The sequence below is a fragment of the Hippopotamus amphibius genome, chromosome 1 (genome assembly GCF_030028045.1).
Source record: "Hippopotamus amphibius kiboko isolate mHipAmp2 chromosome 1, mHipAmp2.hap2, whole genome shotgun sequence".
In the NCBI taxonomy this organism is placed as follows: domain Eukaryota; kingdom Metazoa; phylum Chordata; class Mammalia; order Artiodactyla; family Hippopotamidae; genus Hippopotamus; species Hippopotamus amphibius.
Window position 1 is genome coordinate 197,439,389 of NC_080186.1, and position 18,190 is coordinate 197,457,578.

The window sequence follows — 18,190 nt, forward strand, 5'->3', positions numbered from 1 at the left end:
GGTGTTTAGGGGCAGGTAGAGCACACAAAGACAGCCTTGAAGATGGCTTGCTCAAGAAGCCAGGTTCCTAGGACTGAGTTGCCTTAGGGACTTACTTCCCTGAGCAAAACACCTGAGTCTAGTGCTTTATTTTAGTGCTGAAGGTGGTGAAATGAATGGATGCTTAAATACAATAATTTCAGTATCATAACCAGCCAGTCTCTACGATATGACATCATTGGTCAGTCTTTAAATCTAGTGACACTGAGCACATAGGTCATTAAAAATGCTTGACCACAAGCACGACATGGTATTTGCAATGTGCACTGCTGGATTACCCAATAGCTGGTCTATGTATGTGTTTAAGGTCTCAGAAAAGCTGGGACTCATTCAAAAAATTCTTCTTGCAAGGGAAAAAAAATTATATCTTTTTTTGGAACTTATTTCATATGTACCTTTTGGTCTCATTTTTTTTTTTAATGCCATAATTTTTTCACTGCTTAGAATTTTTTAAAGGTTTTATTTTGGCCTTGGGTAGGTAAAAGGAAATTACCATGCAAAATTTTAGTCCTTTGGTTTCACCAGCAGAAGCCATACAAACATGGAGACAGGCCCTCAACAGTAATCTTCCAGATGCTTTTGGGGGCTTTTGAGAGAGTTACAAAAAGAAGGAAAAAAAACAACTACTGGAGGTCATGAAGCCATAGAGTAATTTGTTGCTGAACAGCATGGTCACCAGATGTGGAGAAATACTTTCCAATAGCGCAATTAAAGACCAAACATTCTCATTGTCTGCTTGAATTTATTTTAGAGGATAACTTTTCCCCTCTTCTTTCTGGAATGGGAAAAACCTTTGATCCTTACCAAAGTGAGGGAGAAAACAAAATTGCATTTATTTATTTGCTAAAAACTATGACAGATTCAACCACAACTGAATAGAATGATCTAAAGTACTTCATGGTCAACTGTTCCATTTATAAAATATTAATACTCACAAGGTGACCAGTTTTCCCCAAATATTTTCAGCATGATCAGTAAAAAGTACAGAATTTTGAAAGGCTGAACACCAAACAGAAGTGACATTTGACTGGATGGAAGGCTTGGAAAACAAAACTTTGGGCTTGTGAAAAGAAACAATACAGCTGACCCCTGAATAACAGGGGGATTAGGGGCAAAGACCCCTGTGCAGTTGAAAATTCACATATAACTCTATAGCTGGCCCTTCATATCAAGACTTCTGTACCCAAGGATTCAACCAACCGTGGATCATGTAGTACTGTAGTATTTACCACTGAAAAAAATCCACATAAGTGGACTGGCGCAGTTCAAGCTCATGTCGCTCAAGGGTCAACTGTATTTTCCCACGCACACAGCACTTTATTAATCTCAAAAGTATCGTTTGCAGGTTACCACTCCAAGCCCTCAATTATTTACACAATTGATGATTTTCTACATTCCCAATGGAACTGTCTTCTTGAACTTTCCGTGTTATGTCTCTCCAAAGACTATTCCCAGCTTTTATGCCCTATGACTCTGCAATAATGATGGATTTTTGCCCATGACTTGTCTTATGACTTCATAATTGTATTAACTTCATATCACAACATACAGCAAATACATATTTTAATATATAAACCGGAAAAGTTATTTGCATACTTACAAAAACCAGAGGAAGGAAAGTTTATTTGAGATATAAGATTTGGAAAGGCAAGCTTGGGTTTTATTGGGAGTTGACGTGTAAATAGTTTTAAGTTCCCCTAAGATGTCTAGACCGATGTAATAGTCTTCTTTGTTCAGAGCAATGACTTCTAATCCTAGATTTGTGACACCCCCGGGTGTCTCCATACATCTCTGGAGGTGTTGTAAAATTCCCTCCACAAAATGCCAAGTAAAATAATTTAAATTCACTTAAAAACTATGCCACATATGTTTGGAGGCAAGGGAGGATGTCCTGGAATCAAAAGAACAGTCATAAGTATTATAAAAGCTTGTTCCCTGTCAATTATATTTTAGTCTAAACCAACTGATGAAAAGGTAAAATAAACAAAGGCAATCAAGCAAGATGAGAAAAGCTGCACGTGTGATTTTTGTGGTTGGGGGAGACAGTGAAGGAACTGGTTACCTGGGACACTATTTTCATGGACAACCCTTTCCAACCTCTTTATTTACTAACACCTGATTAGCTCAGACTGGCAGCTGGAAACCCAGTCATAGCTCCTCTCCACCTACTTGCACCAAGACACTGGTGCCTTAAAGCTGGCTTAGAAGACCTCTATTCAGTATCAGTTTCTTTAAAACAAACAAACACCAACCACAGACACTGGCAGCTAGACCTGGTAAGCTTAACTTAATTATGTCAGTTTCTTCCTCAGGCTGACATACATTTCTACCCTGAGATTACATGGGGTTATATATCACTGCTCTACTGCTCTGCAATATCCAATTCTTAACTTCCCTGGTCACCACTAGGTTAGAAACGAAAACACCACTGTGGGCTTGCCACTGGGAAGCTGGCTGATAGCCATGAAATCTTATTATAGCTTCCAAGTTTCCAATAACATTTTCTGATGGGTTACTGCCTCAGGCTTCACAGAGTTCTTTATTCAGAACACTCATTTCAGTCATCTGATAAATCTGAACATGGATTTCTTCAAGAGCCACACACACCTGCACTCAAAAATGACATCACTGAAAAAAAAAAAGAATTTTTTTCATTAAACAGGCCTGCCTTTTCCCCAGAGAACCCAACTTCACTGTTTACTTTTTATTTTTCGTATCATTGCCTATTTAAATTTAGACCCATATTTTACATAAGCCCTAGAATTCCAGTAAGAAATTTTTTTACCAAGTAATTTTCATTTAATCCTTCATCCACCCTGTGTGCCAAGATGGCCAAGAGAAGTTCCTTTTAAACTAGGTCTTTTATATCACACTTCAAAAGTTGTCTGAAGAATTAAACATCTGAAAGTTATAAGAAGAAAGGATAAGGAAAAAGCACACTTGCCTTATTTGTAGCAGTAGCACTGGATCCAGGGACCACAGGCACATTCGTCACTTGAACTGAAAGATAATTATTATCTATGAGTGGCCAGGCCCCTTCCACTTTGCACGTCTGGAAGTGATCCTTGAAAGTTCTAAGGTGAGGATCTCCGAACAAGCCACAAAAAAGGTAACTGGGAGGGTTCTGGTCCCCTCCCCTGTGGTCTCTGGCTCCCGCGTGGTTGTGATAGTTACAAGGGTCATGGGTCACTTCAGGATTGGTAGAGGATGTGGGTCCGTCCTTAGAACAGTTCCTCTGGCTCATGAGGTCACTGATACCCAACACAGCAGAATGGTATACTAGGTTACCACGGCAGGCTTTTGAAGTTCGCTGGGTGCAGCCAGCATAGGCACGCAAAGCCTTACAAAACTCAGAGTCAAAGCCATCAATGGCAGAGTTCAGGTGTGAAGTCAGGGACACAAAGTCCGTGGTACATTTCTGGATTCGACATTGGGCCAGCTGTTGGCAGTCACCTATGAGAAAAAAGATAAGACCAAACATTTTTTAAACGCTTCACAATTTCCTGAGCTACGTGAGAAAATGACATTCTCCTCTGGGAATTGTTCGTTCTATTTCATATACTCCTATTTTAAGAAGGCCTTCAGAAATAGGGTTGTACTGTGCTTTTTGGTTGCTCACAAAGTAAGCCACTGGGAGAAAAACTGCATATAGCTATTTAACTTAAAACTAAAGCACGGGTCATTGTGAGTAGACAGGAGTCTAGTCCAGTGTTCTTAGGTTAAAATTACAAAGGAATGACAAATGAAATATTTTATCAACTTTGCTATTGTTTACAGATTTTGAGAAAGATTCCTTTGCTCTAAGGCCAAGTCAAAGATGTGAACTTTGTTTTGATTCTGAGAACTGCATAAGTAATTTGCTTTGGAAAGCACTGTCTATGCACAAAACCATGAGTAAAGCCTGCACACCTCAGGGAGGGGAAACTCCTAAATTACAGCATGATTAGTTAAAACACCTTCACCTGATTCTACCATGGCTGTATGGAAAGAATATCAGGAAAAAGTCCAGGTAATAAGTTATTCTGCATTTCTTGAGGAATGTTTATCAACAAATTGCATATAAACTAATATTTAATCTCCCGGTTTCTATCAATACAAAGTGTAAATGTTCCCTTAAAAAAATAAAGTGATTGATTTGACCAAGCTAGGTATTCACTTATCCTATAACATCAACCACCCTAGGATTCCAGCTCCTAAACAGTTTCCCAGTAAAAGTACACTAAATCAAAAAGTACCCAACACTGACAGGTGATCCCACCAACTATGTTTTCTCCAGAAACAGAACCAGAGGCAGAATTCTTAGAGTATATATAAACTACAGTTTCCCTTAAATCAATAATTCACATAAACTTAATGATTTAAGCAAAGCTAAAATGAAGTAATGAAAAACCATGTGATTACTGCCCTACTATTTAAAAAGTCAGTTTCAAATTATGGTTTGCCCCTAGCTTCTCATATAAAAACATGTAAAATCTCTCAAAGCACAAAAAACACAATGAACTGCCAATACTAGGTCAGTGGTGTGCACCAATCAGTTTAATACTGTCTTCCTTAATATATGAACACCAGAATTACTGAAAAGAAAAATGATTTCCTTTATCATCCATCTCAAGTTTTATAGAAATGAACTGTAACATATTTGTATTACTTGCACATTCTTTATAGGTCTCTCAACTATGGAGAAGGCTCAATTTCAAGTCTTAGGTTCCTCATCTGAGAAATGAGTAGGTTGTTCTAAAATAAACTCTGTGATCTTTTCTAGGCATAAAATATCTATTGTGGGGGTCGGCAGGGATCAGTCAGTAGAGTATTATTAAATGCATAATTATTCAAGATTTAGGCATAACAAAACTTCACGATAACATCAAGATTTAGGACTCTGATAAAGACTTAAAACGAACTCTAATAATCATCTTAGAAAGATATTTTAATCTTTTCAGTAGTAAACTGCTTTTAAATCTGAATAATTCAAAATCTCTGTTCATGGCATCAGCTGGGGAAACACAGGGTAGGAGATGACAACCTCTTAAGGCACTTTCCCAACCATTCTTAAATTTCAAAAACCAAAAAGTGAAAAATATAGTCAAGACTGGATATTTGATTTAACATGAGTAGAAGAGAAGATTAAAATATTTTAATATTTTGGAGCTATGAATTTCAGCTGTCACTAAACTGCACTTAAAAGCAAAAATGTAAACAAAAAATACAACCAACCAATAACCTCCAAAGTGGCATTAAAGCCATTTTACAGATGGGAAAATCACGATAAAGGGACACTAAAGGCTTTGTCCTGGCTGGACTATAAACAGATAGTATGAAGCCCAGGGCACGGTGCCTTTCCTCAAATCCTGTTTTCATTCCTCCACATGTCACATCTCCACTAAATTCCTGATTCTCAAGACAGTACTTGATAGCTGAAAAAAAGACATCAGTAACTACAGTATCATTTCTTTTTTTCTTTTAAAATCAGATTCACAGTAAGCAATAAGCAAGAAAATAAAATATGGGCCAAGATTACTCAGTAATGAACAGTTCTTGGACAACATATAAATGACAGCACAAGAACTTTCCGCTAAACTTGCAGTGCCTACTTGTTCTTTTTATGGTCTATAAAATCTAGCCGAGCATACACTTACCTATAATTATTTCAAATAGTTATAAAATACCAAAAGAAGACCAGCATGGAAATACAGATGCAACTGTTCAGAAAGGAAGAGAAAAGCAGAATTTACACTCCCAGCTCCTTTTTTGTTCCTTTCCTTCCTTTTTCATAGCAGGAAGGTGCTCATTCCTTTGAACAATCTCACATAAAACAGCTCCTTGGGTTCCTTTGTTTTTGTCCTTTCCTTTGTTTCTAACAGACTTTTTGAATAGAGATGATGGGAGGGAGGAGGGCTAACTAGAGAGAAAGTGCATTTGGGTCAGCAGTTTTCGGCCCCATCACAGGCCCCTGTGTAATGACTAATTTGCAGCATACACCCAGAAATGTCCAGGCTTCATGAATTTATAATGACAATGCACACTTTGCCTGTTACAGCCAGTAAAGTAAGCCTCCTGTCAAAATGCCAAGACAATGCAGAGCAGAAACAATTTCAAGGATGTAGCCAAGAAGGCCATGAAGTGTATGAGTAAGCAAGGAACTCCCATGCTGGATCTGCATTCAGGAAGTACAGAGGTTTGCTTAAGGAAAAAAAAAAAAAAAGAATAAAAGTATTCTGTTCCTTTCCCAAGGGCAGAATTCAAAATCTGCAGCTACAGATCTATTTTTCTAATCAGATCATCTATGATGTGACTATTTTCATTCCAGTAAATGAAATTTACTAAGGGATTTGTGGGTCTAGAGCTTTCATTAGTGATCCAGACATAAAGACCTCACCATTCAAGATAGTTTCCTCAATGTCAGGACTGCACATGTGAATCTGCAGCCCAATCACTAGTTTATAATAAAAGAAATGAGATATGCTGAAGTGAATTAAGTGAAATGCAGAACCATATGGGGTGCTGAGGCAAATTATATGGATCCAGGCATAAAACATATGGTAGCCCATCTGCAATGAGCACTCAGCTAGGCTCCCTGCTCTGAGGAGAAACAATCCCTGCATTTCAATAGAACCACTCTTCAAAGAAATCTCTGAAAAAGAAGCCTTCTTTTCTATGAGCAGATTAATTGCTCCATTCCAACAAGCTGTCCACAGATATCACTCACCACAGCAACTCTGAGTAGAATCTAATGGTGACTTTAGCGTGAGCACATTAGGATACTGAGAAGGAGTTTCACATTCCAAGTTCCTGAACTAAGGCACCTTAACTTTCTAAAGCTTGAAACCTTCCTAGGCCTTTCATGGGCCAGCGAAGAAATCTTCAAGGACCACATTCCAATCCTGTTACAGGACCCTATGGCAACTAAAGGAAACAATATCCAAGCAGTCAAGAGGGACACAGTGCTGCCTACCACTTCAATTTCCATTTCAAGAAATCTACACTTGGACACTATGGACACTTATTTTTTCACGCAAAACACTCCTGAATAGATTTTTTGACACGTCATAAAAAATCTTCCAGGTAATCCTAGGCGGGCTATTTTCTAAGGTTCTAAAGTCACTAATTTAAAACCTTAATCATTGTAAAACTTGCTATTTACACCCTCTATTAATACTTCAGTCTGTCTCCACAAGTGGCAGTGTTAAAATGCAGCTGTTACATACAATGCAAAGTTACGCAAAGTAAATTAAGTCGTCTCCTCAAATGCCACATTTTTTCCCCATTACTGAAAAGACCTCCCGGATTTTTAGCACCGCTGGTATGACAATAAACAAAAATTACTCCGCACAGTTGTGCGGCATTAAAGTTCAGTATTCTGCAGATTAGAGCACCGTGATTGCTGTCCTACAAGTTCAGGACAAAAAGATCTCGAAGGAAAACTTACCTAATGCTCTAGGTGTTCTCAAACTAAAAGACAAATTATGTTTCCATTCGGCATTAAAAAAATTCTTTGTCTAGACATGCTCCTAGAAGTGGCTGTTACTTGTAAAGAGCGTCCTAGATTTTTTTCCCCCAGCTTTATTGAGATACAGCTGATATACAACATTGTGTTAATAAAACGATTTAAAGAAGAAAAATAGGTAAAACGCTAAAAGGCTCATCTTCCCTAAGAAGAACGAGGAAGGCTTACTTCCCTAAGAACAGATTCCTCAGTGCTGCTTCCATAAGGGAGCGCCACCTTCCACCAGGCCAGAGATCTGTCCGCCTCTCCTGGACCCCGAAAACACACGGCTAGCCACAAAAGCACGAGTTTTTCCAGAGGCTGAAGGCTGAATTAAAAGCAGCTCTCAAACACGAAAGAAATCCCAGTTTCAAGAAGTCTAAGGTACTTCGAGGTGAACCCCCAGGTTTTCACGCTCCGGTGAAACTCTCTCCATGTGGTGCGATTTCTTCGCCTCGTCGCCACCCCCAGCTCCAGAGGAGCGGCACAAGGCTCCCGGTCACCGCACCGAGGCGGCGGCGGCGGCAACCTGACCCCGGCCCGGCTGTCGGCGAACACCCCTGCAGAGAGCAGAAGAGCCTCCGGAACGCGCAGCCCCCGCCCGCTACATCTTTGGTAAGTGACTGTTGCAGGGGAGATTTATCAACGGTCCGGGCGGAAGGCGCGGAAGGTGGGGAAGGCGGGAGGGAGGGCAAGAGGCCTCTCCTCTGCGCTTCGGGCGCGCCGCCACGGTCGGCGGGTGTGTCCCTGCCGCCGCGCCCCGAGCCCAGCTAAGGTGCGTGTCAGGGGCCGGTGAGGCCTTCCCCGTCGCGCCACGCTGCCCTTCCGCCCCAGCAAGCGCCTTCGGGACCGGGGTTGCCGGGGAACAAAGCACTCGGCCCTCGAGCTGGCTCCCCCGGCGCGCGCGCCTCGTACCTGCGTGAAGCAGCCCCAGGCTGAGCAGCAGCAGAAGCAGCAGCGCCAGGGGCGGCGGGCAGAGCCGGGGGCGGCGGCGCGGCTCAGCCCCGGCGGCGGCGGCGGCGGAGGCGGCGTCGGCGGCGCAGGAAGATGCTGCTCTCAAGCCCATGCCCGTCCATGCAGGTCTCGTGGGCTCCGGCGAGGGCGGCGGCGCGGGCGCCGTGGCGGGTCCCGGGCCGTGGCTGCGGCATGGGCCGGAGGACGCGCCTCGCTTCCTCTTCTTCCTCCTTCAGGCCCGCGTCGGACACGGGCCGCCGCCACCGCAGCAGCGAGCAGGGAGCCGCGGGCGGAGCGAGTCGGCGGCGGCGGCAACGGGGCGCAGCGGCATCGCGGCAGCCGGAGACGACGGCGGCGGCGGGCGGGGGAGGGGGGGCGGGAGAGAAGACACAAAGACCGTGAGCGAGTGCGGAGCCGGGCCTGCAGCGCGCGGGCGCCCCGGCCGTAGCCAGCGTGGGCTCCGCGGGCGTGGAGCACGGGCGTGCACCGACAGGAGGCGCACCCAGCCCAGCGAGCGGCCGCCGGCGGCCCGGATATCTGCGCGCCGGCCCCCGCGCTCAATCAATCTCAGCCCTCCACTGCCGCCCCGCCCGCCCCGCGCCCGCCAATCCGCGTCGTCCCCACCCCGACCTCGCCCCTCCCCCTAGCCCCATTGGCTGAGAGGCGGGTGCTCTGGGCCCGGACGGCCACACGTAGGGCCCGAAGCGCTCGGCCCCCGTGCCGTCTCCCGTTTTCAGCCTGCCCAGCGTAATTCGAGTTCCGCGTCCGCCGGCTGCGAGTCCCGTCCGTGGCGGCCGAGCCCAGCCTTCCTCCCGCTCCCTCCTCCGCTCTTCTCTCCACCCCCTTCTGCGATTTACTGTTTCCTCGCGCCCAACAGAAACAGGCGACAGCAACTGTCTTGCCGTCGTTACAAAGGAACCGGCCTTTGACCTCTCCTTGAATTAATGTGATCAGGTTCAATTTCCCTCCATGACTTTTATTTAAAAAAACAAAAACATTTTTTTAAAGCACCCCCACTCTGTCCCTCCAGCTCCAGCTCCGGCTCCTTGGAGGAAGCCGGCGCTTTTACCCAGCGCCGCGCGACCGGTCCCTTCGCAGCTAATCACATCTGCGGAACCGCGTTCCGAGCCTGTTGCTTTTGGTAAAGCTAGCACCCAGTCGCGTTGGAAATCCGAATGGGACCTGCGGTCCGGAACAAATGGGATGAGCTGGGAAGGTACCCGCGCGTTCCCAGCGGAGCTCGCGGGCATGGGGGAGGCGAGGCTCCGGTGTTCTCGTTCCTTTGACATTTCTCTTCCCGAAGGCAGCGGTAAGGGGTCTGAGAGTGGGCGAACTTAACGTGTTCGGTTACAGTGTAATTAGATTAATGAGGAAAGTGGGTTTTTAATGCAGTGTAGAGTAATTATGCCATGATTTGTTGTTGCTCAGTGGCTTTTCCACAAATTTTCGTCGTCTATTATCAAATTAATTCAATGGCAGGCCAGTTTCTACCTTTGAGATTGGATGGATCCAAAAATGAGGGGAAAACCAATTGTCTGCCAGAAGGGAGATTGCCAGTGGAGATACAGGAAAACATGTTGTAAGGTTGATGATAGGTTCCAATTTGTTATCAGTAGGTGTGAAGTGGTATCTAATCTCAAGAATGGCCTCAAAGGCCGGGAGCTACTTCTTACTGCCCTGTCTTTGCCCTTCTCCAGACGGCAAAAGGCTGCCATTTTAAATTCACTGATATCCAAGTCGCAGCCTGCAACTCTAACTGCCACATGACTTAGAATCTCTAATTAGGAATTTGGTGTCAACCATGGACACGTTAATATTACACATGTTAAAAAGTGCTAATCAATGGACCAGGATAATTAAGGGCAAACCTTCCATCACTCCAGCTTACTCATTAAACACATTCTGAATTATGCAAACCACTAGGTCCCTAATGAAGGATGCCTATCTATTTTTACTGCAACTTTTCATTACTTACTTATTACATGCTATGATGACTCAAGTGGTAAACACACATTTCACTGCCCAAGATATAATCCAAGCCTTGTGTGTATCCACAATATGCTTAATAGTAGCTTCACAGTTGCCTGGAGAAATGATTTTTGAGGGGAAGTTATCTGATACAATATTTAGGTGATACTGTGGAGTAAATACTGTTAAACCAAAAACTTTCTCTCTTGCAATTACTACATATTACAAATGAAATCAAGTTAATGAAATACTGGTAAATGTCTTTTAAAAAGTAATCAAATGTGAACACTATCTTTCAAAGTATTTTTCTAAGGAGATATTTCTTCTTCCTTAACCCAAGATTTAATTCAACCCCTATGAAAGAAGCATCCCACTTTATCGACCATACTTTAAAACATATAACCGACACTTAAGTATCAAGTTGTGTAGTTTGAGTCTTTTCACCCTGATTTTCTATGATTTCCCCCCTTTCCTCTTCTCCCTCCTATGTCCTGTTCCTTAAGTACAGGGGTGCTCTGGATTTTATCAATAGAGGGCACCCTCGAGTCACTGTAAATCCTAGTGTCCTGAAATGGAACTGCTGTTCTTTAGAGGAAAAACTTCATTTCTTCTAGGGCGCTTTATTGCTCCTCTGTTGTAAAACTTGACGAGTTCAATATTTATACGCCTAACAATTCATGCTTTATTGCTGTATGTGTTCAGCCTGCTAGAGGAAAATGTTAATTTTCACAATTAAACCACAAGGTGGTTTCTGTTTTCAAGACATTAGGTTAGTTGACACATTGGCCAGGTAAATTCGGACTGTTAGCAAGATCCCGTGTCAGCTTGGGAAGCAAGAGCGTGGTGAATGGTTGCTTATAGCTCATCCACTCCCCCAGCTAGCATGCTTCAAGTTAAGGAGGCTTTTAAGATTCTACAAAGAAAAATGTGGGGAGGGAACTAGAATACAAACATAAAATCTATGACTTATAAAAGTTTTTATATTTTAAATAGAAAAAAAATCGTTAAATGACAGCTCGCACAAATCACAAATCCACCTTGTTTCTTGCCACTTGTACTCTTTCTTCCTGCGTTTTTGTTATCAGGAAGAAAAGATGAGACCGTTACAGTACAATTAGGGGACATAGCAAAGCATCCCATAGTATGAAAGTGCAAAATGGGTAGAATTAAAACACATGCCAGCAACATTAATGGATTCTAAACAAGATGTGCATTCTTTTCCTGAACCTTTACATGATGTCTTAACTGTTCCCCTGTTAATTTATAGAATCACCATTTCCAGAAATCTAACACGAGGTCTCTGTCTAACAGATCACAGGGGTCAGTCAGAAGAGCCAGGAATCAGACCTAGGGTTGCGATTTGCGCAACCCATTTTAGAGTTAAGGCTCCGTCGCTGCTCCCCAGTTCACCCTACGCAAAGCAGGGGTGAAGTAGCCCGGAGTCCGACAGTCCAGCGGCAAGCTGCCTGTGTATTGTACTTACATCATTCTTAACCCTTCCGCTCCTGGAGGGGGCTTGGCGGGATCGGGGGATCCCTGAGCTCTGGAACACGCAGGACCTGGGTGTGAGAGAAGAGTCCCAGAGTCGGGGGTAAGCGCTGCGCCCCCGGAAGGAGAGGGCCCGGGGCGTGCGTGGGGCTCATCACCCGAGCATACGCAACTGGCCCCCGCGATGCCTTCGGGCTCAGCCGCGGCTCGCACCGCTCAAAGCGGCAGGTGCAAAAAGCATTTGGGAGTCGCTTGCCAGCGCGCGGAGGTAATGCGCTTCCTGTCCATTTATCTCAGGAAACCAGCGCAGCCTTCCCTTCCAAACAAAATTAACCTCTCATTAGCCAGCCACTCATTCCCGAGAAGGCCTTAAAAGCTTTACCGGCTCGCTAATGTATTTAGGCTTTTCTTCCAGGCAAACACAGCCGCTGCCGAGACTGCCATCAGCCCCGGGGGTTCCTCTGGGCTCCCCCGGGAGCAGCCGCTTACCTCCCCGCAGCCTCAAGTCGGGGAAACTCTGGCAACCCAGATCCCAGTTTGTAGTAGTGGGCGGACCCGACACCCCTGAACCGACTTCATGCCAGAAGCAGCCCAGACAAGTTGCCACTAATTTCACGAGCGCCCCTCGTATCAAATCCTCAGTTCCCCTATCCTCAAGGAACAGGGGAGGGTACCCGGGAGGAACTTCAATAGCCAGCTGTCCCCGGGTCGTGGGCGCTGACTCCCCTTTGGAGCGCCAGCCCTGTTCGCAGCGGGTGCGGGAAGCACTGATCGGTGGCATGGGGGTAGCGTTAGCTAGGATCTAGCCGATTCCAAGAGTGGAGAATCAAGTGTGGTTCTAGGTCTGCAAGTGGCAAGAAGGGGCCTTCTGGAGGGCTGGGGTTTTCTCACCCTGGCTCCCCGCCACTCTGAGGCTGGCAGATTTATACCACACAGGTGGACGGAGACCTAAACAAAATAGTCCCGGCCGCTGCCTGCCGCTCGCCCCCCACGTCCCTCTGGCCCACCGCAAACTTCAACAAAATAAACAACTCACCACAGGCATTCCCTTGTCTGCAGCGCGACGCTTGCCAGCTGGGAAAATAAGCCGCAAGCCACGCGGCCGGGGCGTTGAGGGAAGCAGCGCGGCGCCCAATTCTCTGCCCCAGGTGGGGGCGGCGGTAACGCCGGGCAGGAGGGAGGCTCGGCCTCGGGGCTTCTCTCGCTCTTCCCCGACGCCGAGTGAGCGGCTGCGCCCTTCCAGCTGCTGCGTTCTCTCTGCTACCTAGGGGAGGGGGCGGGAGGCAAATCCCTCGATTCCGTCTTGCTTTCTCGAAGCTGCTTTCTCTTCCCTCGGGTATCAAAGACCAAACCTAGGGGCCTCCACCCCGTTCCTCCACATCCCCCCCTGCCGGCACAACCCGGATCTTTCCAGGGCGGCTGCGGAGTGGCGGGGAGCGGCGTTCCAGAACCCCAGCCTCCGGGTCCCGCTCCGCGGGCGCCTCTCGCACGCACACCCCCACCCCGAAGGCCTGCACAAAGAGCCTTTCACACTGCCAGCGCCACCCTCCGCGCCGCCCTCCAGGCCGGCCGCTTTGCGTTTGCCCACCCGCGGCACCAACCTATTCCCTGTTGGTGACCGTGCCAGCAATTGCCGGGGCAGGGCGGCAGTGAACGTGTGCAGGTTGTTCCTGATCTGATCTGCGCTTCGGCAAAGGCGCAGATGCGGTCCCTTGCACCCGTCCCCCTCCCCCCCCACATACACAGCTGTCCGCCTGCGGCCACAAAATGTATTCTTCCTTTACACAAATGTTCTTTGAGTATCTTCCTAGTACTTCTAAACTGGGGGAGGCGGGCAGTAGCGGTCCGCTGGACTTTCGCCAAAGTCAGGAATCCAGCGATCTTTCCTGTCCATTTAAATGTAGCTTGGGTTTACAGCTTAAGAAAGCCCAGGATAACGATCTGGGAATTACGAGGGGAAAGAGGGTTGAGAGAGACATCTAAGACTCAGGTGAGGAAGTGTGTTAAAGAACAAGGCCACGCAACTTCCAAGGAAAGTCACTCGGATAAGAGTGGACGGCAGGGAGGGCGAGAGGGAAGGGACTAGCTGATCTTCCAAAGCTGCAAATGAGTATCACAGGTATCCAGCGGTAGCTATTGTTCTGTGCGATCAAGGCCTGGGACGAGCAGGCTGCTTCTTTTTGTTCAGGCAAATATTCAAGCGTCTTGACCTAGGTATTTCACTTTTTGCCTCCTTAGGAGTTTCTCCGACCCTCTCTAGCTTTTCTTCACCTTCTGCTGCCCCCACTCATTATAGTCTCTCGGTCTAACGCTAGGGGCAGCATAGGGCAGGGTAAAGAGGGAGGAGTGGAATCCAGCGAGGAGGGTCCACGGATCACTTTCTGAATAGGAGACTTAGGCAACTGATGTCTTTGGACCTTGGGTCACTATCAAGAAAGGGTGTGTTAGGGGCAATAACCGGGTTCCTTCTGGTTCTGAAATCCTATGACGAGAGGCTCCTCCTCGAATCCTCTCTGGAGGTTCCCTTTTTCCTTTTAAAGCGTTTATCCACCTTGCTTTATCTTCTCCAAATGCCAATCAAATTGAAAAAAAAAAATACTGAGGATGTTTCACGGTAAACGTAAGATACATTGAAAAATGCTTTTTTTTTTTTTTTTTTTTTGCTATTGAGAATTTAAAAAATAATAACCCTCAGTTCCTGGTCCACAGAAATAAGGAATTTTAATGTCCTCACTTGCTTGCCTTTGAAAAGTCACTCCAACAATCAGCAGAGCAGAGCTTTGATTTAGAACCTAAAGGCAAGCCTCCTGTGTTTTTCTTTTCCTTTCCACCAACACAAAGACAAGCTGCCACATAAAATAATGATGAACAAGAGTTCAAAGCAAACCCAGAGAGTCAGCCCAGAGGACGTTTGCTAACACAGCCCAAGTCCTTCACCACTCCCCTGCTAAATCTGGCTTTGGACAGCACCCAGGCAGGGGCTGCCAGAATCCTCCTTTCCCCCACCCCTTCCCATAAATATTGGTCAGTGGAATCTGTATGCTAACTTGTCTGTCATCATGTAAATGCACTCATCAAATCAATACAGTAAATTTTTCCTTAGCCTCATGATACTTTCCAGAATTTTCGATTCGCTATTCACTTTGGACTCTTTAGTCTTAGTTCTTCCTCTGGACAGCCTTGACTGTTTTCTGTGGAATGTTTTCTGAAACCAAGACAAAAAAAGGTGAAATTTCATAATGAAGTACTATTTTTTAAACTACAAATCTCTTGCTTCTTTAGTTTCAAAAAAAGAATTTTAGAATTGCTTAGCTTTAATAGCAATGCCCACTTTAAAAATTATATATTAAAGAGAATTCTTAAATGCAGTTTCATTGGGGAATATAATTTATTGTTTAAACAATAGTAGTGGAGAAATATTTTGAGCTTGTCTAGTTCTGTTGCTTTCATTTGTATCAACACCCCCCCACCCCACCCTCATGACTGTCCCATTCATATATGCTAAAAACGGTTGTATTTCTAATTAGACACCTTATGTTCCATTAGTAAAAGAACATGGCTTATTTTTTCCTCCCCAAATTCTTTATCTTGCTCAATGCTCCATAACTTTTTTCTCTTATTTCATTTTAATCTTTATTTTCCCCATACCAACCAAAATAAACCAAAGATGGGAATAGAAAAGGGACAAAAAAAATCACCTTCAGTGTTTGACTTAGCATTTCTCTATTGACTGTAAAGAAACCTTCTAATGATTCAATGTGTATTTGCACCATCCTCTAAATTTCCACTTAAATGTGATAGAACTTCAGCTTTTAAAATGTTCAGCTAATGTATACATTCACCTCTCCAGCTGTCAAGGTCATAGTTTGCTTACTTTTGATATTTCTAAGTTTTCCCTTTTGCAAATTGGAAGAGTCATCTCAATGATCAAGCACCAAATGAATCCATTTTTCAGTATTTTTTGTTTTCTTTTCTTGCATGTGTTGTAATTCTTCTCTAGTTTCAGATTAATGCTCAATTTAATATTTCCTTTATTTACTGATAATGTTTGAGAATTATTGTTATTGCTAATAAATTACACTATTTTAAGTATTAGTAGCACCAATAATAAGATTAGTAATGAGTAGAATATTTAGAAAATAATGCTGGGAGAAAATGCTTTTATACTTTCTACATGTGATTAATAAAATATTTTATTTAGTTAAATGTTATTGAAGTTCATCAAGATCTTTTTTATTTTATAGGATCAGTGTTTAAATTGAGTGAAAACGTAAAGGACCTAAGACCTACTTCTACTTGTAAAAGAGTGAGAATTTTCTTTGCTTTATTCCCTCTATACAAAGACATAAGAGATCTGTCTTGAACCATCAGCTCACATGATAGCTGAAGTAAAGAATTCTGGTAAATTGTAAATTTTAAAATCAAACCCCTGGACACATAGCTAATGAACAAAGAAAATTAAAAAAGAAATCCTTCAGAAGATGAAAATTATTACATTCTATCAGCAATGCAAGTCTGATTTTCTAGAGAAACCCTGCAATGCTAAAGTAGTCCTATATCTACAATAAAGTAGATAAGTGAATTAATAAAGTTAATATTCATGAAAACATATGTGATAAAAAAGAAAGTAGGCAATAATCTCCTTGAAGTGCTAGGGAAAAGGCTACAATTTTTTGTGGGCTTTCTATTAGAAAAGCTCTTGCCATAAACTTTTTATCCATTTGCCACAGTGTAAGATAGTAGAACATGGAACAGCAGGGACTGACCTTTTCCCTATTGTATTTGCAGATTTTTTTAAAATTGTAGTCATTATAGACACACATACACTAAATTTTCTAGATGTTGTAATGTCTTTAAAATTTTTTTTTAATTTTCATGCAATTTTAAAGATTATTTTTCACTTACAGTTATTAAAAAATCTTGGCTATATTCCTCATGTTGTACAATATATCCTTTTTCTTTCTTTTTTTTTTGGCTGGATCGGGTCTTCATTGCAGCCTGCGGGATCTTCATTGTGGTGTGCAGGCTCTTCATTACAGTGCATGGGCTTCTCTCTAGTTGTGGCATGTGGGTTTTCTCTTCTCTAGTTGTGGTGCACAGGCTCCAGAGTGCGTGGACTCTGTAGTTTGCAGCACACGGGCTCTCTAGTTGAGGCTCATGGGCTCAGTAGTTGTGGCACATGGGCTTAGCTGCCCCGCAGCATGTGGGATCTTAGTTCCCTGACCAGGGATTGAAACCATGTCCCCTGCATTGCAGGACAGACTCTTTACCACTGGACTATCAGGGAAGTGCCTGTACAGTATATCCTTGAGCCTATCTTACACCCAATAGTTTGTACCTCCCACTCCCCCACCCCTATATTACCACTCCTCCCATCCCCACTGGTAACCACTAGTTTATTCTTTATATGTGTGAGTCTGCTTTTTTTTTTCTATACAATATTTGTCTTTCTTTGTCTGACTTATTTCACTTAGCCTAATGCCCTCCAAGTCCATCTGTGTTGCTGCAAATGGCAAAACTGTGTTCTTGTTTATGGCTGAGTAGTATTCCACTGTATGAATATACCACATCTTCTTTATCCATTCATCTGTTGATGGACACTTAGGTTGCTTCCATGTCTTGGCTATTGTAAATAATGCTGCTATGAACGTTGGGGTGCGTGTATCTTTTTGAATTAGTGTGTTTGTTTTTTCAAATCTATACACAGCAGTGGAATTGCTCAGTCATATGGTAGTTCTATTTTTAGTTTACTGACAAATCTCCATACTGTTTTCCACACTGGCTACACCAATTTACATTTCCATCAACAGTGTATGAGGATTCCCTCTTCTCCACACCCTTGCCAACATCTACTATTTGTGTTCTTTTTGATGATAGCCATTCTGACAGGTGTGAAGTGATAGCTCACTGTGGTTTTGATTTGCATTTCTCTAATGATTAGCAATGTTGAGCATCTTTTCATGTGCCTGTTGGCCATCTGTGTTTCCTCTTTGGAAAAATGTCTATTCAGTTCTGCTCATTTGTAATTGGGTTTTTTTTTTTTTTTTGGTGTTGAGTTGTATGAGCTGTTTATATATGTCGGATACCCCTTATCAGTCATATCATTTGCAAATATTTTCTCCCATTCGGTAGGCTGTCTTTTCATTTTGTTGATGGTTTCCTTTATTGTGCAAAAGATTTTTAGGTTTAATTAAATTCCATTTGTTTATTGTAATATAAATCCTTTTTAAAAATTAATTAATTAATTTATTGGCTGCA

At 43.8% G+C, this 18,190-nt stretch overlaps 1 protein-coding gene and 1 long non-coding RNA gene across 3 annotated transcripts in view; one reads left to right on the plus strand and one right to left on the minus strand.

The window, feature by feature from the left end:
- RGMB (repulsive guidance molecule BMP co-receptor b) overlaps window positions 1-13,610 on the minus strand; it is a 34,293-nt gene extending 20,683 nt beyond the window's left edge. Inside the window, exons 1-5 of one of the 2 annotated variants that reach the window (XM_057738556.1) lie at window positions 13,534-13,610; window positions 12,969-13,196; window positions 11,928-12,003; window positions 8,438-8,706; window positions 2,984-3,492 (exon numbers count right to left, since the gene is read on the minus strand). In XM_057738556.1, the coding sequence (XP_057594539.1) occupies window positions 2,984-3,492; window positions 8,438-8,706; window positions 11,928-11,932 (783 nt within the window). In that variant the 5' untranslated portion in view covers window positions 11,933-12,003; window positions 12,969-13,196; window positions 13,534-13,610. Of the gene's footprint in view, window positions 1-2,983; window positions 3,493-8,437; window positions 8,707-11,927; window positions 12,004-12,968; window positions 13,440-13,533 lie in introns of those variants that run through there. The other variant, XR_009054271.1, reaches the window with a different exon arrangement.
- LOC130855254 (uncharacterized) overlaps window positions 7,906-18,190 on the plus strand; it is a 67,518-nt gene continuing 57,233 nt past the window's right edge. Inside the window, exon 1 of the long non-coding RNA XR_009054274.1 lies at window positions 7,906-8,137. This is a non-coding gene — a long non-coding RNA (uncharacterized LOC130855254). The remainder of the gene's footprint in view (window positions 8,138-18,190) is intronic.